At 41.7% G+C, this 16,334-nt stretch overlaps 1 protein-coding gene across 1 annotated transcript in view; it reads left to right on the forward strand.

Moving 5' to 3' along the window:
* The window catches only part of creb3l1 (cAMP responsive element binding protein 3-like 1), a 37,471-nt gene extending 22,628 nt beyond the window's left edge, over positions 1-14,843 (forward strand). Inside the window, exons 4-12 of the mRNA XM_058382176.1 lie at positions 134-218; positions 1,197-1,438; positions 3,034-3,183; positions 3,348-3,406; positions 4,386-4,454; positions 8,933-9,032; positions 10,477-10,630; positions 11,758-11,989; positions 12,535-14,843. Coding sequence (XP_058238159.1) covers positions 134-218; positions 1,197-1,438; positions 3,034-3,183; positions 3,348-3,406; positions 4,386-4,454; positions 8,933-9,032; positions 10,477-10,630; positions 11,758-11,989; positions 12,535-12,571 — 1,128 coding nt within the window. The 3' untranslated portion in view covers positions 12,572-14,843. The remainder of the gene's footprint in view (positions 1-133; positions 219-1,196; positions 1,439-3,033; positions 3,184-3,347; positions 3,407-4,385; positions 4,455-8,932; positions 9,033-10,476; positions 10,631-11,757; positions 11,990-12,534) is intronic.
* Positions 14,844-16,334: the final 1,491 nt, after the last annotated feature.

Genomic DNA, 16,334 nt, shown 5'->3' on the forward strand with positions numbered 1-16,334 from the left:
ACTCTAGGTTCTTTTTGAATAAAGGGATTATTTAAGTTACTGTAGCATGTGCTCTGTTCTGCACCTGTACAGAATCTGTACAAATATAAATGCACATGAAAACACTGTGTTGTGTCGTGTCTGGATGTTTCAGGTGGGCCGAGAACAGAGCTCAAACACGGTACCTACAATCAAAGCAGAACCCAGAGAGGTCAACCAGTTCCTCAGTGTCCCCACAGGTGATTACACACACACACACACACACACACAAACAAATTCTAAAAGTTGCAGTTATAATAGTCTTGCTTCTTTTATTTATTAGTTGCTTCAATTTTACACAAACGCCTCTCTCCGTTTGCTCTGCCTCGGGGTTATAAATAAACTCTTCTTGTGGTGTGTGAAGGCCTCAGAGATAAAATGTACACAGTGTACATGGGTACATAGTGACTGTTTACTAAATCCCTCTAATCTCACACCTTTCAGCTTATGGTGAAATGGCTTATTGAGGCAAACAGTAAATTTCACTTCATAAGCGATCCTTTGTGTGTGTGTGTGTGTGTGTGAACAGCACATTAACAGGTCAAAAGTCTTAAAGTTAAGCCTCATCTTGTTCCATTAAACATGTCATTCTAACTATTCAAATGTCTCTAATTATTATCACAATCCACATTCAAATCTTTAGGATTTTTGATGTGATGTTTTACATTTAATCAGCTGATATGTGAAACCTTTTGGCTTTATAACCCGTCTGTCTATATGTATGGAAAGTGCACTGCATAGCATCATGTATGGCATCAATTTTTTTACTGTATACAGTGCTGTTATATCGTATCATCAGTAGACTCTGCTGTATAGTACCTTATTTGCCACGTATTGAGAGTTTATAGTGAACACCCACATGGTTTAAACACCTCACAGACTCCTGATCCTAGTCCTAATAAGCTCTCCTAGTTTACTACTTCGAGAAAGGCTTACGATCAGCGCTGTGTCTTTGTCCATGCTATGAGGTCTGAGTTTCCAGTAGCTGAAGTCATTCAGTTGAATCCTGTATAATGAGCTCAGAACGGATCTGTCTTAGCCAGCTGCGACCTGTGGATACATGACTATACACTAACACTAGGATGCCAAACTGTTTAGCATCAAATCCATTTACAGCATGTTCTTCATATTATTATTCTGATTATTATCAGTAGTAACAGAGTAATGTTTTCGTTCAGAGGAGCACCTGCAGCTCCCACCGACTCCTCCCAGCAGCCACGGCAGCGACAGCGACGGATCACAGAGTCCTCATTCGCTGCCTCCATCCAGCCCAGCTCGCATGCAGAGTCCCCATTCACTGGCGCCCTCGAGCCCCGCCCGCATGCAGAGTCCTCATTCGCTAGCACCTTCCAGCCCCGCCCGCCATCCGGCTCGCTCCTCCACAGCCATCTCATCATCTCCACTGCTCACTGCTCCACACGTAAGATAGAAACTGTGCATGCATCACTTCATAACACCACTTACACACATCTGCACAATTCCACAATTGCCCTGTGTTAATACTGTTAAATTCAGTCTTATTACATTGATCTAATTTGACAGTTTGGGCTATTGTTAAAGGAAACTTCAGCCTGATACACATTAAATGTATTTATATTGAAATATTTATGTGATTAGTGATTCTGGTGCTAATGTGTTTGTGTGTTTCCTCGGTTGCTGTGAGACTTTAAGCCGTTGCCTATTAGGACACAAATTCATTTCATCAGAGAAAAAGTTCGATCTCAAACGTAAGGGATAACGAATCAGAGTCTCTCTGAGCTCCAAAAAAACAAAAGAACTTCTTTTTTCACTCACCATTTTCCAGTGATGTTCAGTGTCATATAAAATTACCATAAATCCAGTGTAAAAAAATACTAGAACTTTCCATGAGGTTTCCAACTGACTCAAAGTTCCAAAAAGCAATTATGCAGCTACACAGTCCCACACCGTTAGTGAGTTATGTAGCTTCAACTAGAGAAAGGTGAAGCTTTGTGACAGACTAAAAGACTAAAGCTCTGCTGCATCACTCTCTTTAGGCAGAGATGAAGAGAGGGCTCAGGTTTCAGTAGCAGTGTGTTGTCAAATAAAGTTTTAGGGAAGAAGAAGAAGAAGGAGCCTTTATTATCCCCGCACATACTTCACGGCACAGTGGAATACTTTTCTTTACCTATCCCAGCTGAGGAAGTTGGGGTCAGAGCACAGGGGCAGCTATGATGCAGCACCCCTTGAGCAGGGAGGATTAAGGGTCTTGCTCAATTGCCCAACAATGGCAGCTTCGCAGTGCTGGGGCTTGAACCCTGACCTTACAATCAACCACCCAGAGCCTTAAACACTTGAGCTACCACTGGCCCAAACTGAAATTGGGAAACCGTGAATGAAAGTAAAAAGAAACCAATTATGGAATCTTAAAATTCTTTTACAATTCTATTATGAAATCAGTGAATGTTAATGATGAAGATTAATATGCAGGTTTGTTCAGGTTTTGTCCCATGTATGTGCATGTTAGGATGCTAGGAGGCTAGCTTAGCAGTGTTCAGTAGCTGTACAATACAGAATTTATTTCACTTCCTGTATTGTCAGTCTCAGGTTCAAACATATATACTGTTATTAGCACATCCTGGTATTTCTCATAAGGGAATTTTCCTAGTCGATTTAGACTTGTTTATTGTGCCGGATCTTATTAATTATATCCTTTTTATCAGTTCAAATGACACATCTAAGGATGCTAGAACTCACAGTTTGAACACTTTCCCTGTAGTTCAGGGTTTATCAGGGTTCATCTAGTGTCCTCCCCCAGTCCATAGACAAGTCTTGTAGTTTGATTGGCATCTCTAAATTGTCTATAGTTAGTGTGGGTGTGTGTCCTATGATGGGTGAGTACCCTGTCCCATGTGTCCCCTGCCTTGTGCCCTGAGACCCCTGGGATCAGCTCCAGGCTCCCATGTGCAGGAGCACTAAAGAAGATAAACTGATCTATTATTAGTTTTTGTTATAATACAATCGCTTATTTATATCCCCTGTGCTTATGCTGTACAGAAGTTACAGGGCACCTCAGGTCCACTGATGCTCACAGAAGAGGAGAAGCGGACACTGATGGCTGAAGGTTACCCCGTCCCTAACAAACTCCCGCTGACCAAAACGGAGGAGAAAGCCCTGAAACGAGTTCGCAGGAAAATCAAAAACAAGGTTCGCTGGCACCACTTTAAATGAGCACATGATATTTATGTTCAGTTAAACCGTTGTGAAGTGGAAGATTGGAAGCAGCTCGGACTATGACCAGAGAAACACAGCCATTTAATTACAAGTCATTCTTTCTGTCCTTACTCATTCACTGCTCTGACTTTGTACAGATCTCAGCACAGGAGAGCCGGCGCAAGAAGAAGGAGTATGTGGAGTGTCTGGAGAAAAAGTACGAGCTGAGCTCTCTGTTTCTGTCTCACTCTGTCTCTCTCTGTCTCTCTCTCTCTCTCTCTCTCTCTCTCTCTGTCTCTCACTGTCAATATTCTGCATTTCATCCTTTTTATCTTTTTCATCTTCTCATCATTCTTTGTCTTCTATCCATCTTCATTTACTTCCTCTTCTCTTTCCATCTTGGCACACTGCCTTTCCATCTCTCTCTCTCTCTCTCTCTCTCTCTCTCTCTCTGCACACACACACACACATCTTGAGGACGACTGACTGTCCTCAGAAGGATAGGAATATCAGGATGTTACAGTGTTGTGAGGACATTTGGCTGCTCACCAAAGAGGATTTTGAATAAAAAGTACAGCTTTTATTTGAGAAAAACAAAAAAACAAAAGCCAAAATAGTTCCTCTTGGTTACTGTGGTTAGGTTTAGATGTAAGCACAGCATTAATTACCTACAGTAATAATGTCAGTGGAAGGTCCCCACAAGGATAGTAACACACACACACACACACACACACACACATCCTGCTTTGTATGTGTAATTTTTGGGTGATTGTTCCTATATTAAGGCCAGTGGCAGTGGTCCATAAATGTCTTGGTCAGTGTGTGTGTGTGTGTGTGTGTGTGCGCACATGTGAGTCATTCTAACCCGTGCTGCTTTTTAGGCTCTCATGGTTTAAAGAGCACACTGGAGAGACAGGATTCACACTGAACACACACACACAAATTTCCTTTTACTCTTTTTTTCTATACTGTTAATGGCATTCACACTGTTCCAAATGAAGTTTAAAAAACAGAAGCAGGCAGTGTAAATGTTCAATTTAAAGTAATTCTGTTCCATTTCAACAGCGAAACACTTTAACTGGGATTTCTAAAGCAGATGTAGTGTGATTAAAGGATGCAGTAGGATGTGTGCACTGTGCATTTGTGTAATCAGCTATTAACATTTCTGCTGTGTGTGTGTGTGTGTGTGTGTGCAGGGTGGAGAACTACACTTCTGAGAACAATGAACTCTGGAAGAAGGTGGAGACACTCGAAAGTGCAAACAGGTGAGACAGGAGCAGTGAGGGTGTGTGTGTGTGTCTGTGTGTGCATGCATGAATGTGAGTGTGTGTGTAATTTGTGTATTTTAGCATGGGTTTAATTATGGTAAGTGATCCGACAGCATTCTGCTATTATAACAGTTCGCTCCTACTGCCACACACAGCATGGTGCCTGCTTACTGCTCATTAAAGGATAAATTGTGAGTGTGGGTGAGCATGTGGGTGAGCGTGTGTGTGTGTGTGTGAGAGAGAGAGAGAGAGAGAGAGAGAGAGAGTGTGTTGGCTCTGAGTTTGCTCAAGTACAAATCTTTCTGACTCAGCTACTGAAGTTCAAACTCCACCAGTAGGGGGGTTTAGAGCTATGGTGTGTGTGTGTGTGTGTGTGTGTGTGTGTAGCTGTGTGGGTGGCTTGGATCACAGACCATTAATTGTCTTCTTGATGCAAGAACTGAGGAGATTTATTATTCCTGGACGCTTGAGAAGCTCCCCTGACCCGTGTCATTTTGTGACAGAAGGTTTTTATTCATCCTTTGTACACTGATTTTTCAGATCTTTCGGTTCACACACTTGTTCCTTTACCTTGTAACCTCTCTCTGACACAGACACGCACACACACAGACACACACACAGACACACACACAGACACACACACACACTTCTACTCATCTGGAGTCCCTGGATCACATGGAGCTACCAGGATCCAAATCTGATTCAGATCTGTGATCCTGTTTGGATTGGATGCTTGGTGTGGGAGATCTGCTCTGTGTCTGAGTGAGAGAATGAGAGAGGAGAGAGGAAAGAGAAGGAAAGAAGAGTGATGGAAAGGGTTTAGGGAGTTAGAGTCAGTGAACAAAGGAGAGCGTGAAGGAGTGTTATTTTACACCCAGAATGAACCTTTATTAATTCTTCTGTTTACCTCAGTGAACCTGAGCTCTGCAGTCGTAACTCCTGACCTACTCTGACTCTCACTCTGACTCTGATGCTGATGCTGACTCTGACTCTGTTGTGTAGTTGACTTAGAGTTCTGCATAACAAAAATGATTAGGAGAAATGAAATACTGAAAGCTGCTAAATAAAGATGGGCTGAGGAAGAAACCAGACTCAAGCGTTCCATCCTCTTGGGTGGCAGTGAGATTATAAAGCCATACACTCAGCAGGTGTAGAAGAGCAGATTTAGACATTACTGAGTGTGTTACAGAGATATTCACTAATAAACTGACGCCTCTGTCTGGGGATGAGCTCGGGACACCCGCAGTGTTTAGAAGACATTTTCCACTGAAACAAGGCTGAGATTGTTTTTGAAGGATGCAAAGTCAAAGGTGAGAGTGAAGGAGTGTGTGTGGTAGTGAGTGACAGAGAATGAGGAGAAGAATGAATACATTAAGGACAAATTATGGTGCCTAGACTTTTTCCAGTCTTCATCTGTTCGGTTGTGGTGACCCTGCGTCTACTGTAGCCTCAGAGTTCCTGGTCTTAGCTGACAACCTGGTCTGCATTTCTGCTGCCGTAGCAAATCTGGCTGTGCATGCTGAGATGCTTTTCTGCTCTGCACGGTTGTAAAGAGTGATTATTTGAGTTCTAGCCTTTCTGTCAGGTCTTTTATTTATTTATTTAGTTAGTTAGTTAGTTAGTTAGGTAGGTAAGTAGTTAGTTATATGATTCTGCATACAGTCTAGAGATGTATCTGTGAAATTACTGATGGATACTTAGAGGACCTAATTGATGGAGTTTGAGAGCGTCTCTGTGATGAAGAGCAGCTTCAGCCCCCCAGTGGTCGATAGTGGTACTGCAGTGGGGGGGTCTATCTGTTCTTTATTGCGTCTTTTTTCTTCTTCTTACAAGTCGCTTTTATTTTTATTTATTTATTTATTTATTTATTTATTTTACAAGTTAATTCACTCTATCAGTGAAAATAAATTCAGTAAATGTGTGAAGTTAAGTGTAATGAAGAGTGATGATTTTAACCCGTGTCCCTCACCAATTTCTGTCCATCACACTGGCGCTCATTCTCAGGGCAATGCCTCCCAACATAACCGCAATGTAAATGTACTCCTTTTATACAGAAAAAACATATATAATACTACAACTAAGTTATTATATGCGATAAACACTCATATATTTAAATATTTTGATATGTGTGTGACATTTAATAGCTCTATCTAAACGACATAAAAGGAAGAAATGCAAAGGTGTGGAAAAATTCACAAGATTTATACATAATTGAATAAATTTGAACATAAAAGAATAAACATTTAACAATAAAATGATTGAGTAAGTAATATCAGTGTTTACGTTTTTATGTTGGAAGATTAGAGTTTAATTCTAAGAGACTTCAAGTCTTATAAAAAACATCTGATTTGGATGAAGGGTGTACTTTACGGCCAAAGCAGACAAATTAGAGATATTTTATGTAACAGGTCATTAGTTAGACTTAGTTCAGAACAAACACACACACACACACTACAACCACACACACACACACAGAAGAAGGTGGGGGTGGGGGGCGCAGGGGAAAGAATATGTCTTGGCCACTGACTTGTTTTGAGAGAAGATCCAGTGGGTTTGAGGGTTTTAGAGCCTGAGACTGAGAGAGTGATGGGGTTTAAATGGAAACAGACACAAATTCTTTTCAGCTCAGTGTTATTCTTAGACTATAGACTTGAGTCTAAATGAGCACGAGCTGTAAGGAAAACCTCTCTATAATGAAAAAAAAGAAAGAAATCTCATAAGCTCAGTTCATATTTGGGAAAAAAAGAGAGAAGGACAGATGGTGTTTTCTATGAGTTCATTTTAGTTTGATTGATTTTTTTAGTTGAATTTGACTCGCACTTCTGTGGGCATCTCACGTTACTACATTCTTCTGTACATGTGCTTGCGGTATTTGTACACCAGAGGGCGCTGTATCACTGTCTCTTATTAAAATGACATGGAGTCTGTATGTATGTATGTATGTACACTATATTGCCAAAAGTATTCGCTCACCTGCCTTGACTCGCACATGAACTTAAGTGACATCCCATTCCTAATCCATAGGGTTCAATATGACGTCGGTCCACCCTTTGTAGCTATAACAGCTTCAACTCTTCTGGGAAGGCTGTCCACAAGGTTTAGGAGTGTGTTTATGGGAATTTTTGACCATTCTTCCAGAAGCGTATTTGTGAGGTCACACACTGATGTTGGACGAGAAGGCCTGGCTCTCAGTCTCTGCTCTAATTCATCCCAAAGGTGTTCTATCGGGTTGAGGTCAGGACTCTGTGCAGGCCAGTCAAGTTCATCCACACCAGACATCCATGTCTTTATGGACCTTGCTTTGTGCACTGGTGCACAGTCATGTTGGAAGAGGAAGGGGCCAGCTCCAAACTGTTCCCACAAAGTTGGGAGCATGGAATTGTCCAAAATGTCTTGGTAGCTGAAGCATTCAGAGTTCCTTTCACTGGAACTAAGGGGCCAAGCCCAGCTCCTGAAAAACAACCCCACACCATAATCCCCCCTCCACCAAACTTTACCCTTGGCACAATGCAGTCAGACAAGTACCGTTCTCCTGGCAACCGCCAAACCCAGACTCGTCCATCAGATTGCCAGATGGAGAAGCGCGATTCGTCACTCCAGAGAACGCGTCTCCACTGCTCTAGAGTCCAGTGGCGGCGTGCTTTACACCACTGCATCCGACGCTTTGCATTGCACTTGGTGATGTATGGCTTGGATGCAGCTGCTCGGCCATGGAAACCCATTCCATGAAGCTCTCTGTGCACTGTTCTTGAGCTAATCTGAAGGCCACATGAAGTTTGGAGGTCTGTAGCGATTGACTCTGCAGAAAGTTGGCAACCTCTTCGCACTATGCGCCTCAGCATCCGCTGACCCCACTCCGTCAGTTTACGTGGCCTACCACTTCGTGGCTGAGTTGCTGTCGTTCCCAAACACTTCCACGTTCTTATAATACAGCTGACAGTTGACTGTGGAATATATAGGAGCGAGGAAATTTCACGACTGGATTTGTTGCACAGGTGGCATCCTATCACAGTTCCACGCTGGAATTCACTGAGCTCCTGAGAGCGACCCATTCTTTCACAAATGTTTGTAAAAACAGTCTGCATGCCTAGGTGCTTGATTTTATACACCTGTGGCCATGGAAGTGATTGGAACACCTGATTCTGATTACTTGGATGGGTGAGTGAATACTTTTGGCAATATAGTGTATGTATGTATGTGTAAATGGACTGGTAGAGGAGGAATAACAAAGAAATGAAGATAAAGAGTACAGACTGAGCAGTGTAAACACAAAGATGTGTACTGGAACAGGAAGGAAGTGAAAGTGTCTCCTCACCATTTGCTACAAACACCAAGGGAATTACTGTGCATTTCCACCAGCTCCTACCTGAGTGGAATGAAATGAGGATAAACGGATAATTATGTGTATTAAAGACAGATGGACACTCACAGACACGCAGTATCATTCATCTTAAATCCTGCTTTTCTTTCTGCAGGTCTCTGCTGCAGCAGTTACAGAAGCTTCAGGCTCTGGTCAGTGGCAAAGTGCCTCGTTCCTGTAAGATGGCCTCTACACAGACTGGGACCTGTCTCATGGTATGTCCTCTCTCTCTCTCTCTCTCTCTCTCTCTCTTACACTTTCCTGGACTTCTCACTTATGTGTGTTTTTATGAGATGGGAAGCAAAAGATTATTAAAAGACACATTATGTGTGTGGACTGTCCTGTCCTGTCCTGAGGACGCAGAAACATAACAGTTACAACAAAACAGGAACACACCCACAGTCATCAGTTCAACAACAATTATTCACCATTTACTTCCTGTTACACCTTTATCTATCTATCTATCTATCTATCTATCTATCTATCTATCTATCTATCTATCCATCCATCCATCCATCCATCCAGCCAGCCAGCCAGCCAGCCAGCCAGCCAGCCAGCCAGCCAGCCAGCCAGCCAGCCAGCCAGCCAGCCATCCATCCATCCATCTATCTATCTATCTATCTATCTATCTATCTATCTATCTATCTATCTATCTATCCATCCAGCCATCTATCTATCTATCTATCTATCTATCTATCTATCTATCTATCTATCTATCTATCTATCTATCTATCTATCTATCCAGCCATCTATCTATCTATCTATCTATCTATCTATCTATCTATCTATCTATCTATCTATCTATCTATCTATCTATCTATCTATCTATCTATCTATCTATCCAGCCAGCCAGCTATCTATCTATCTATCTATCTATCTATCTATCTATCTATCTATCTATCTATCTATCTATCTATCTATCTATCTATCCAGCCATCTATCTATCTATCTATCTATCTATCTATCTATCTATCTATCTATCTATCTATCTATCTATCTATCTATCTATCTATCTATCGCTATCTGCTTTTATTTGACTTTATTCCCCCAGTTCAAAATGTACATAAAACACAGAGGCAAATTCTCTCTCTCTCTCTCTCTCTCTCTCTCTCTCTCTCTCTCTCTCTCTCTCTGTTTCTGCTTCTTTGACACAACTATAATTACTCAAGTGTAAGCATAAGGCCCGTAATTAATCTCTTACACAATAATTCATATAATTATTCATCTCTTATAAGTATATTACTCTTGAATGTTAATACTGAATAAATAAAATAAAAATAATGAAAAAAACTGAGAGAGCTCAGAGACTCTAGCTCACGGCAGATGTGTGGAATTAGCATGCTAGTGCGGTGTGGTGTGTGTGTAGTGTATGTACTGTAAAGAGATGAGCTGATCTAGAGTCATGTTTATTCCCTGGAGCTATCAGCACATGCAGTTTACTACACTGCACACATGATGATGAGGCTACAGCTAATCATGGCCTGTTGTAGAAAGCGTAACTGGCCCTGCTCTCAGTGTGGGTGGGCGAGATGGGGATTAGTGTCCTCTCTTTTGATTGGAATGACTCTAGCGAGTGAGTGAGTGTCACACTGACTCTAGATTAGCTGGGTGCGGCGGAGCGGCGCTCTCACCGTGTGTGTGGTTCCTCCTCTCGGCCAGGTGGTGGCGCTGTGTTTTGTGCTGGTTTTGGGTTCGCTGGCTCCCTGCCTGCCTGAGCTCTCGCTCTACTCTTCTTCTTCCTCCTCATCCTCACCATCACACACGGTGAAGTCTGGCCCGCTTCCCGCGACTCACCTCTACACCACCAGCCAGGGTACGTGTCCTCTCAGGATGTTAGACTACTGATATAATGCAGTGCTTTCACTGTCATCTCACAGCACATTACATACAACACATTCCACTGTCTAACAGAGGACAAACTACTGTCTGTGTCTGTCTGTCTGTCTGTTTGTCTGTCTATCTATCTGTCTGTCTGATTCACTTTCTGTCTCTCTCTGTTTTCTCTCACTTTTTTGCCTTTTTTATCTCTTTCTCTGACTCTCCTTCTGTCTCTCTGTTTTTGCCTCACTATCTCTATTTGTCTCTGTCTCCCTCTCTCTGTCTCTCTCTGCCTCTCTCTGTCCCTGTCTCTCTGCCTCTCTCTGTGTCTCTGTCTCTCTCTGCCTCCCTCTGTGTCCCTCTCTGTCCCTGTCTCTCTGTTTTTGCCTCACTATCTCTATTTGTCTCTGTCTCCCTCTGTCTGTCTCTCTCTGTGTCTCTCTCTCTGTCTCTCTCTGCCTCTCTCTGTGTCTCTCTCTGGGTCTCTCTCTCTGCCTCCCTCTGTGTCCCTCTCTGTCCCCGTCTCTCTCTGTGTCTTTCTATGGTCCCACCACTGAGATCTCAGGACTTCCAGGCAGAGCAGCTCTGTTCTCACTCTCTGATTAATGTTGGATGTTTCATGTTGGGATATCAAACCATAGCCCTCACTAGGCTTTTCTCTCATCACACACACACACACACACACACACAGTTCAGAACATAATTTCTCTGCTATTCAAAAGCCTCCTCCATTTTGAGGAAGGCTGGCTGTGTTGCCATAGTAACTGAAGATCAGCTCAGGTTTGAGTCAATGCATTGTAGTTCTCATTAAATGCTAAACACACACACACACACACAATATGTCATTATATGTCAGTAAAACTCATGCGAGACTACTTGTCTAATGCCAACAACACTAATATTAAATGAATTAATAACAATAACAAAACAAAACAAAGTAACATTATTATTGTTGTTGTTGTTGTTGATGATGATGATGTCATTAAGAAGAAGATACACTTGCACTTGCACTTTGTCGTTGTAATACAAGAGCTCGTAATAGCTGTACCATTATTCTGAGTTTGTATTATGTGTTTGTTCTATGTATTTATTGTGTATGTGTGTGTGTGTGTGTGTTTGCAGTCCGCTCCCGCAGCCTGCTCTTCTATGAGGAGGGTTCCCCGCTGGAGAACAGCCACAGGAGCATGCTGAGTGTAAAGAGGGGGGAGGGGGCGCCACACCAATACACACAGGACCTGAAAGAGACCCACAAGCAGACACACACTCACATCAGCACCTACCTGAACCCAGCACAGTCCGACAAGAACAGCAGTGGCACCCCCCTCCTCCACCGAGAACCACACTACCATACACGGTGAGCAGAACACACACACACACACATTACATTACATCATATTGATAAATATACAAATTTGACATTAGCAAAGCTCTCTGTGTGTGTGTGTGTATGTGTGTGTGTGTGTGAGATAGTTAAATTTACAGAGGCAATGATGAAATAAGAACATTTCTTTTTAAATATGAATGGATGGATGGATGGATGGATGGATGGGAGGAGGAATGGATGGATAGATGGGTGGGTGGATGGATGGATGGATTGATTGATGGATGGATTGATGGATGGATGGGTGGATAGATGGGAGGACGAATGGATAGATGGGTGGGTGGGTGGATGGATGGATGGATGGATGGGTGGGTGGGTGGGTGATGGAGGGGTGGATGGATGGGTGGAAGGGTGGATTGATGGATAGATGGGTGGGTGGATGGATGGATGGGTGGGTGGGTGATGGAGGGGTGGATGGATGGATGGGTGGAAGGGTGGATGGATGTCAAATTGTCAAGTGTTCCATCAAGTCTGCATGCAGTGGATTATATCTGATGGACATCGTTCTTTTTCTTCAGAGAGCATGATCCTGATGGAGGGGCTGAATATTTCTAACCCCTCTGAGCGGAGCTGCCTACACCCCGCAGGCCTCCGCTGACCTTTGACCCCACATCATCCAGGCCCTACTCCCAGTGGCGCTCCCTAGTGTTACCACTCTTTCCCTCTACGAAACCGAGACGTCATACACCACTCTCAGACACATAGCCTGAACACACCAACGTGCAGAAAGAAGACCGAGAGATAAAAATAGGATGAGAGCAGACAGAGAAGAGAAGAGCGAACGGAAAAATGATGCGGACTGATTGAGGGAGAAAGTGAGAAAAGCTTCTCTCTAAATCCCCAACAAACTGGTCTTCTTCCTGCCAAGATTTCTCTTCCTTTCTGTTCCCTTTACTAAAAACCCCAGCAGTACTGGTGTATTAACAGGTGCCTGGTGTTCTGAGTATTCACTTCTTTTTTTCACTTTCACAATAGAGATCATTTAATGTGCCAGAAGTGTTAAACTAAACCACAAGCTCTTGGTCCAACTTCTTCTGCAGTCCTTTATGATGGGCGTGAGTGGCTAAGGCTCCCACACCAATTTCCAACAGACATTTTTACCTCCTCTAAACATCTCCCACTCGTATACAATCAGTCCAACCAGAAACGTGACACTTAGCGACTTTGATTTAGTTTTAACAGACGTATTGCAGACGTAATTACTTCAACATTTAGGTTTTAAAACTGAATATTATGCCTGTGGGCTGTCATGTTTAATACTCCTGGCACTAAATGACGCACATACTTTATTTAAAAGCAGTGTATTCTTCTTTCTTTCTTTCTTTCTTTCTTTTTTTTTGATCACTATAACACAAGAACAGTTGATGCATTGAGTTAACGCTGGACTGCACTTGTTTTGCACTAGGAAAACTAATTGATTTAAGTGCCTTCAAGTTGTTGTTTTTTTTTTCCATGTAGTCATATTTAAGATTTACTATTTTCTTAACCTCCAGTCTTCTCTCGTAGATTCTTTTAGCTTACTGAGAAATAATAAAGGTATTTTTATTTTTGTTTTCTTTTTTGTACTATTTTGAAATCTAGATGCATTTGTACTGAATTTAAAGTATCCATAATATATTCTAGTATTGTCAGCATTCCAAAAAGAGCATATTTATTTTATGCACACAAAAAAAAGAAAAGTGAAAAGTTTTGTTCTTTTTTTTTTTTTTAATATTTGCTATAGATGATGTAAAATTTACATGATCTTTTTTTTGTCATAACTGTTAAACAGTTTTTTGTGTTATCTTTATTCTGTATAAAGAAAAGAAAGTTTTGTATATAGGGTGGTTGGAACAAGGACAATCAGCAGTAATGCCATCAGATTAGTTAGAAAATCTCCTTTCTTTCATGCAGAATATTATTCTTTTGTAAAAAAAAAAAAAAAATACAGTTTTACTAGATTCTGACGTACAAATACGCAGATAAATACCTTACGTTACACGCACGAGAATCTGGATATCATGGAAGTGAAGACATTTCAAATGTAGAGTCGTGTAAAATTCATTTTAGTTCAATCTTGACTTCGTGTACATAACTTCAGTCATCCACATGAGCTGTGATTCTTGTTAAATTTAAAAAAAAAAAAAAAATGTATGTTACATGTAATGTCACTATTGTCCAGTGCAATGCACAGTTCCAGATCTGAACACTTTAAATGGTTTTGTATTTGGTCATGGTGATGATGATGAGATGAACCACATCAAGCTGCTGTCCCTGAGGTGATTTTGTTGTGTTTTCTGCTCGGTAGTTTATTGAATCGGTTCAACTGTGTTCGACTTGTCTCGTCTAATTGTAAGAAAATATCAAAGTGTAGATTATACTGTAATTAGACAGTATGACGGTATAACATAATCACAACTTTCTGTCTCCATAACTCAGTTAGTCCATAAGGGCTAAAGTCTGGATCAACACTTCTCAAGATCTTGGCTCAGAGTCGACTTCCAGAACTCGAGCTAGGATTAGTCTCTAGAAAACGTGGAGGAAATGCTTTAAGAACTCTCAGTGTAATTATTGTTGGTAACGCCTGTGTCCTCATCCTTTTTGTTGCCTTTTGTACATATGACACTGATTTTCAATTCTATCTGTAAATATGGAGGATGTATTTTTATATTTCTGATGCGCTTTGGTATTCACTAGGCGCCTGGGTGGGGGTTGTGGACCCGATGCTGAACGTTTCGCTTTCTTGCTGCATGTTTCTCTCTGTGCTTCAAACTTCTGTCTGTTTCTGTCTATATTATACCAAAGTAGAGTTAGAATGAAGCAAAATACAAAAATTTGCAGAAGCAAACCTTTGTCTCTGTTTGTGTTATTTATACCTGTTTTTAAATTCCATGTAGAAAAGGTTAAAGTAGGTTAAACTCCAGGGTTATTATTATCATATTTACAGCATTTAGCAGACGGCCTTATCCAGAGCGACTTACATTTTTATCTCATTTTATACAAGTGAGGGTTAAGGGTCTTGCTCAGGAGCCCAACAGTGGTAGCTTGGTGGACCTGCAACTTGAACTCACAACCTTCTTATCAGTAGTCCAACACCTTAACCACTAAACTACCACCTCCTTATTATTATTATTATTATTATTATTATTATTATTATAAATAATACAGTGCTTAACAGTTAAGAAACAGTGCTTAACAGTTTGTTTTTTACAGTGTAGTATTAGCTCATGGCCACTAGGGGTCGGTGTAGTCATTACAATCCTTCCCACAACACGGTCACTCGCTTTCTGATTTTAAAGTTCGTTTCGCCTACAGCACACTTTAATTAAACCTAACTTAGTTTGGTTAAAGTAAAATAGAAGGCAAAACACCCGCAAGTCATCTCAGTGCTTTAGAAGTTCACAGTCGCAGTGGACTTAAAAGAGGACCAGCTTCATTTGTGGTCTTCTTCAGCACTGATGTGGCCTCAGACACCTTGTTGTTCACACTAGCAGCTATCTGTTGATATTCATCACATTTTGTCCCTGCTGCTCATGTACGCCTGGTCGAACTAAAACTAAAGAAATACTTTGCTAGTCTTGAGGTACTTATGGCATAAAGAAATGCAAAGTATACTGATGTGTCTGAGATCCCATCACACAAATCAATCAAACCCCAGAAAAAAACACAAGCAATTGTGAGTCCTTTTAGGTCCATTTGGAGTGTTTATATATACACCAATCACCCATAACATTATGACCACCCACCTAATATTGTGTTGGTCCCCCTTTTGCTGCCAAAACAGCCTTGACCCCTCGAGGCATGGACTCCACTAGATCCCTGAATGGGTGCTTTAGTATCTGGTACCAAAATCTTAGCAGCAGATCCTCCAAGTTGTGAGGTGGGGCCTCTATGGTATTGGACTTGTTTGTCCATCACATCCCATAGATGCTCGATTGGATTGCATCCTGGTGCCATGTGTTCCCCTAGTAAGCGATGCACATGCTTCCATCTACGTAATGTAAAAGAAAACGTGATTCATCAGACCAGGCCACCTTCTTCCATTGCTCCAGCTAGTCTTCACTCCCCACGTGCATCAGTGAGCCTTGGCTGCCCATGACCACGGCCAAACAAACAAAGGCGCTGGACTACTGATTGGAAGGTTGTGAGTTCGTATCCCCGGCCCATTAAGCTACCACTGCTGGACCCTTGGCCTTAATGCCAAATGCCGTAAATGTATTCCAAGCTACCCTTTAAAAGAAACAGTATGATCATAAAACAATGTCAAATAGCTCTACAGATTAATCTCACCATGCCACATGTGGTGTGTTTAACAAATTTTGTCGAAACAGACACACAC

Source organism: Hemibagrus wyckioides, linkage group LG27 (assembly GCF_019097595.1).
Source record: "Hemibagrus wyckioides isolate EC202008001 linkage group LG27, SWU_Hwy_1.0, whole genome shotgun sequence".
Classification (NCBI taxonomy): domain Eukaryota; kingdom Metazoa; phylum Chordata; class Actinopteri; order Siluriformes; family Bagridae; genus Hemibagrus; species Hemibagrus wyckioides.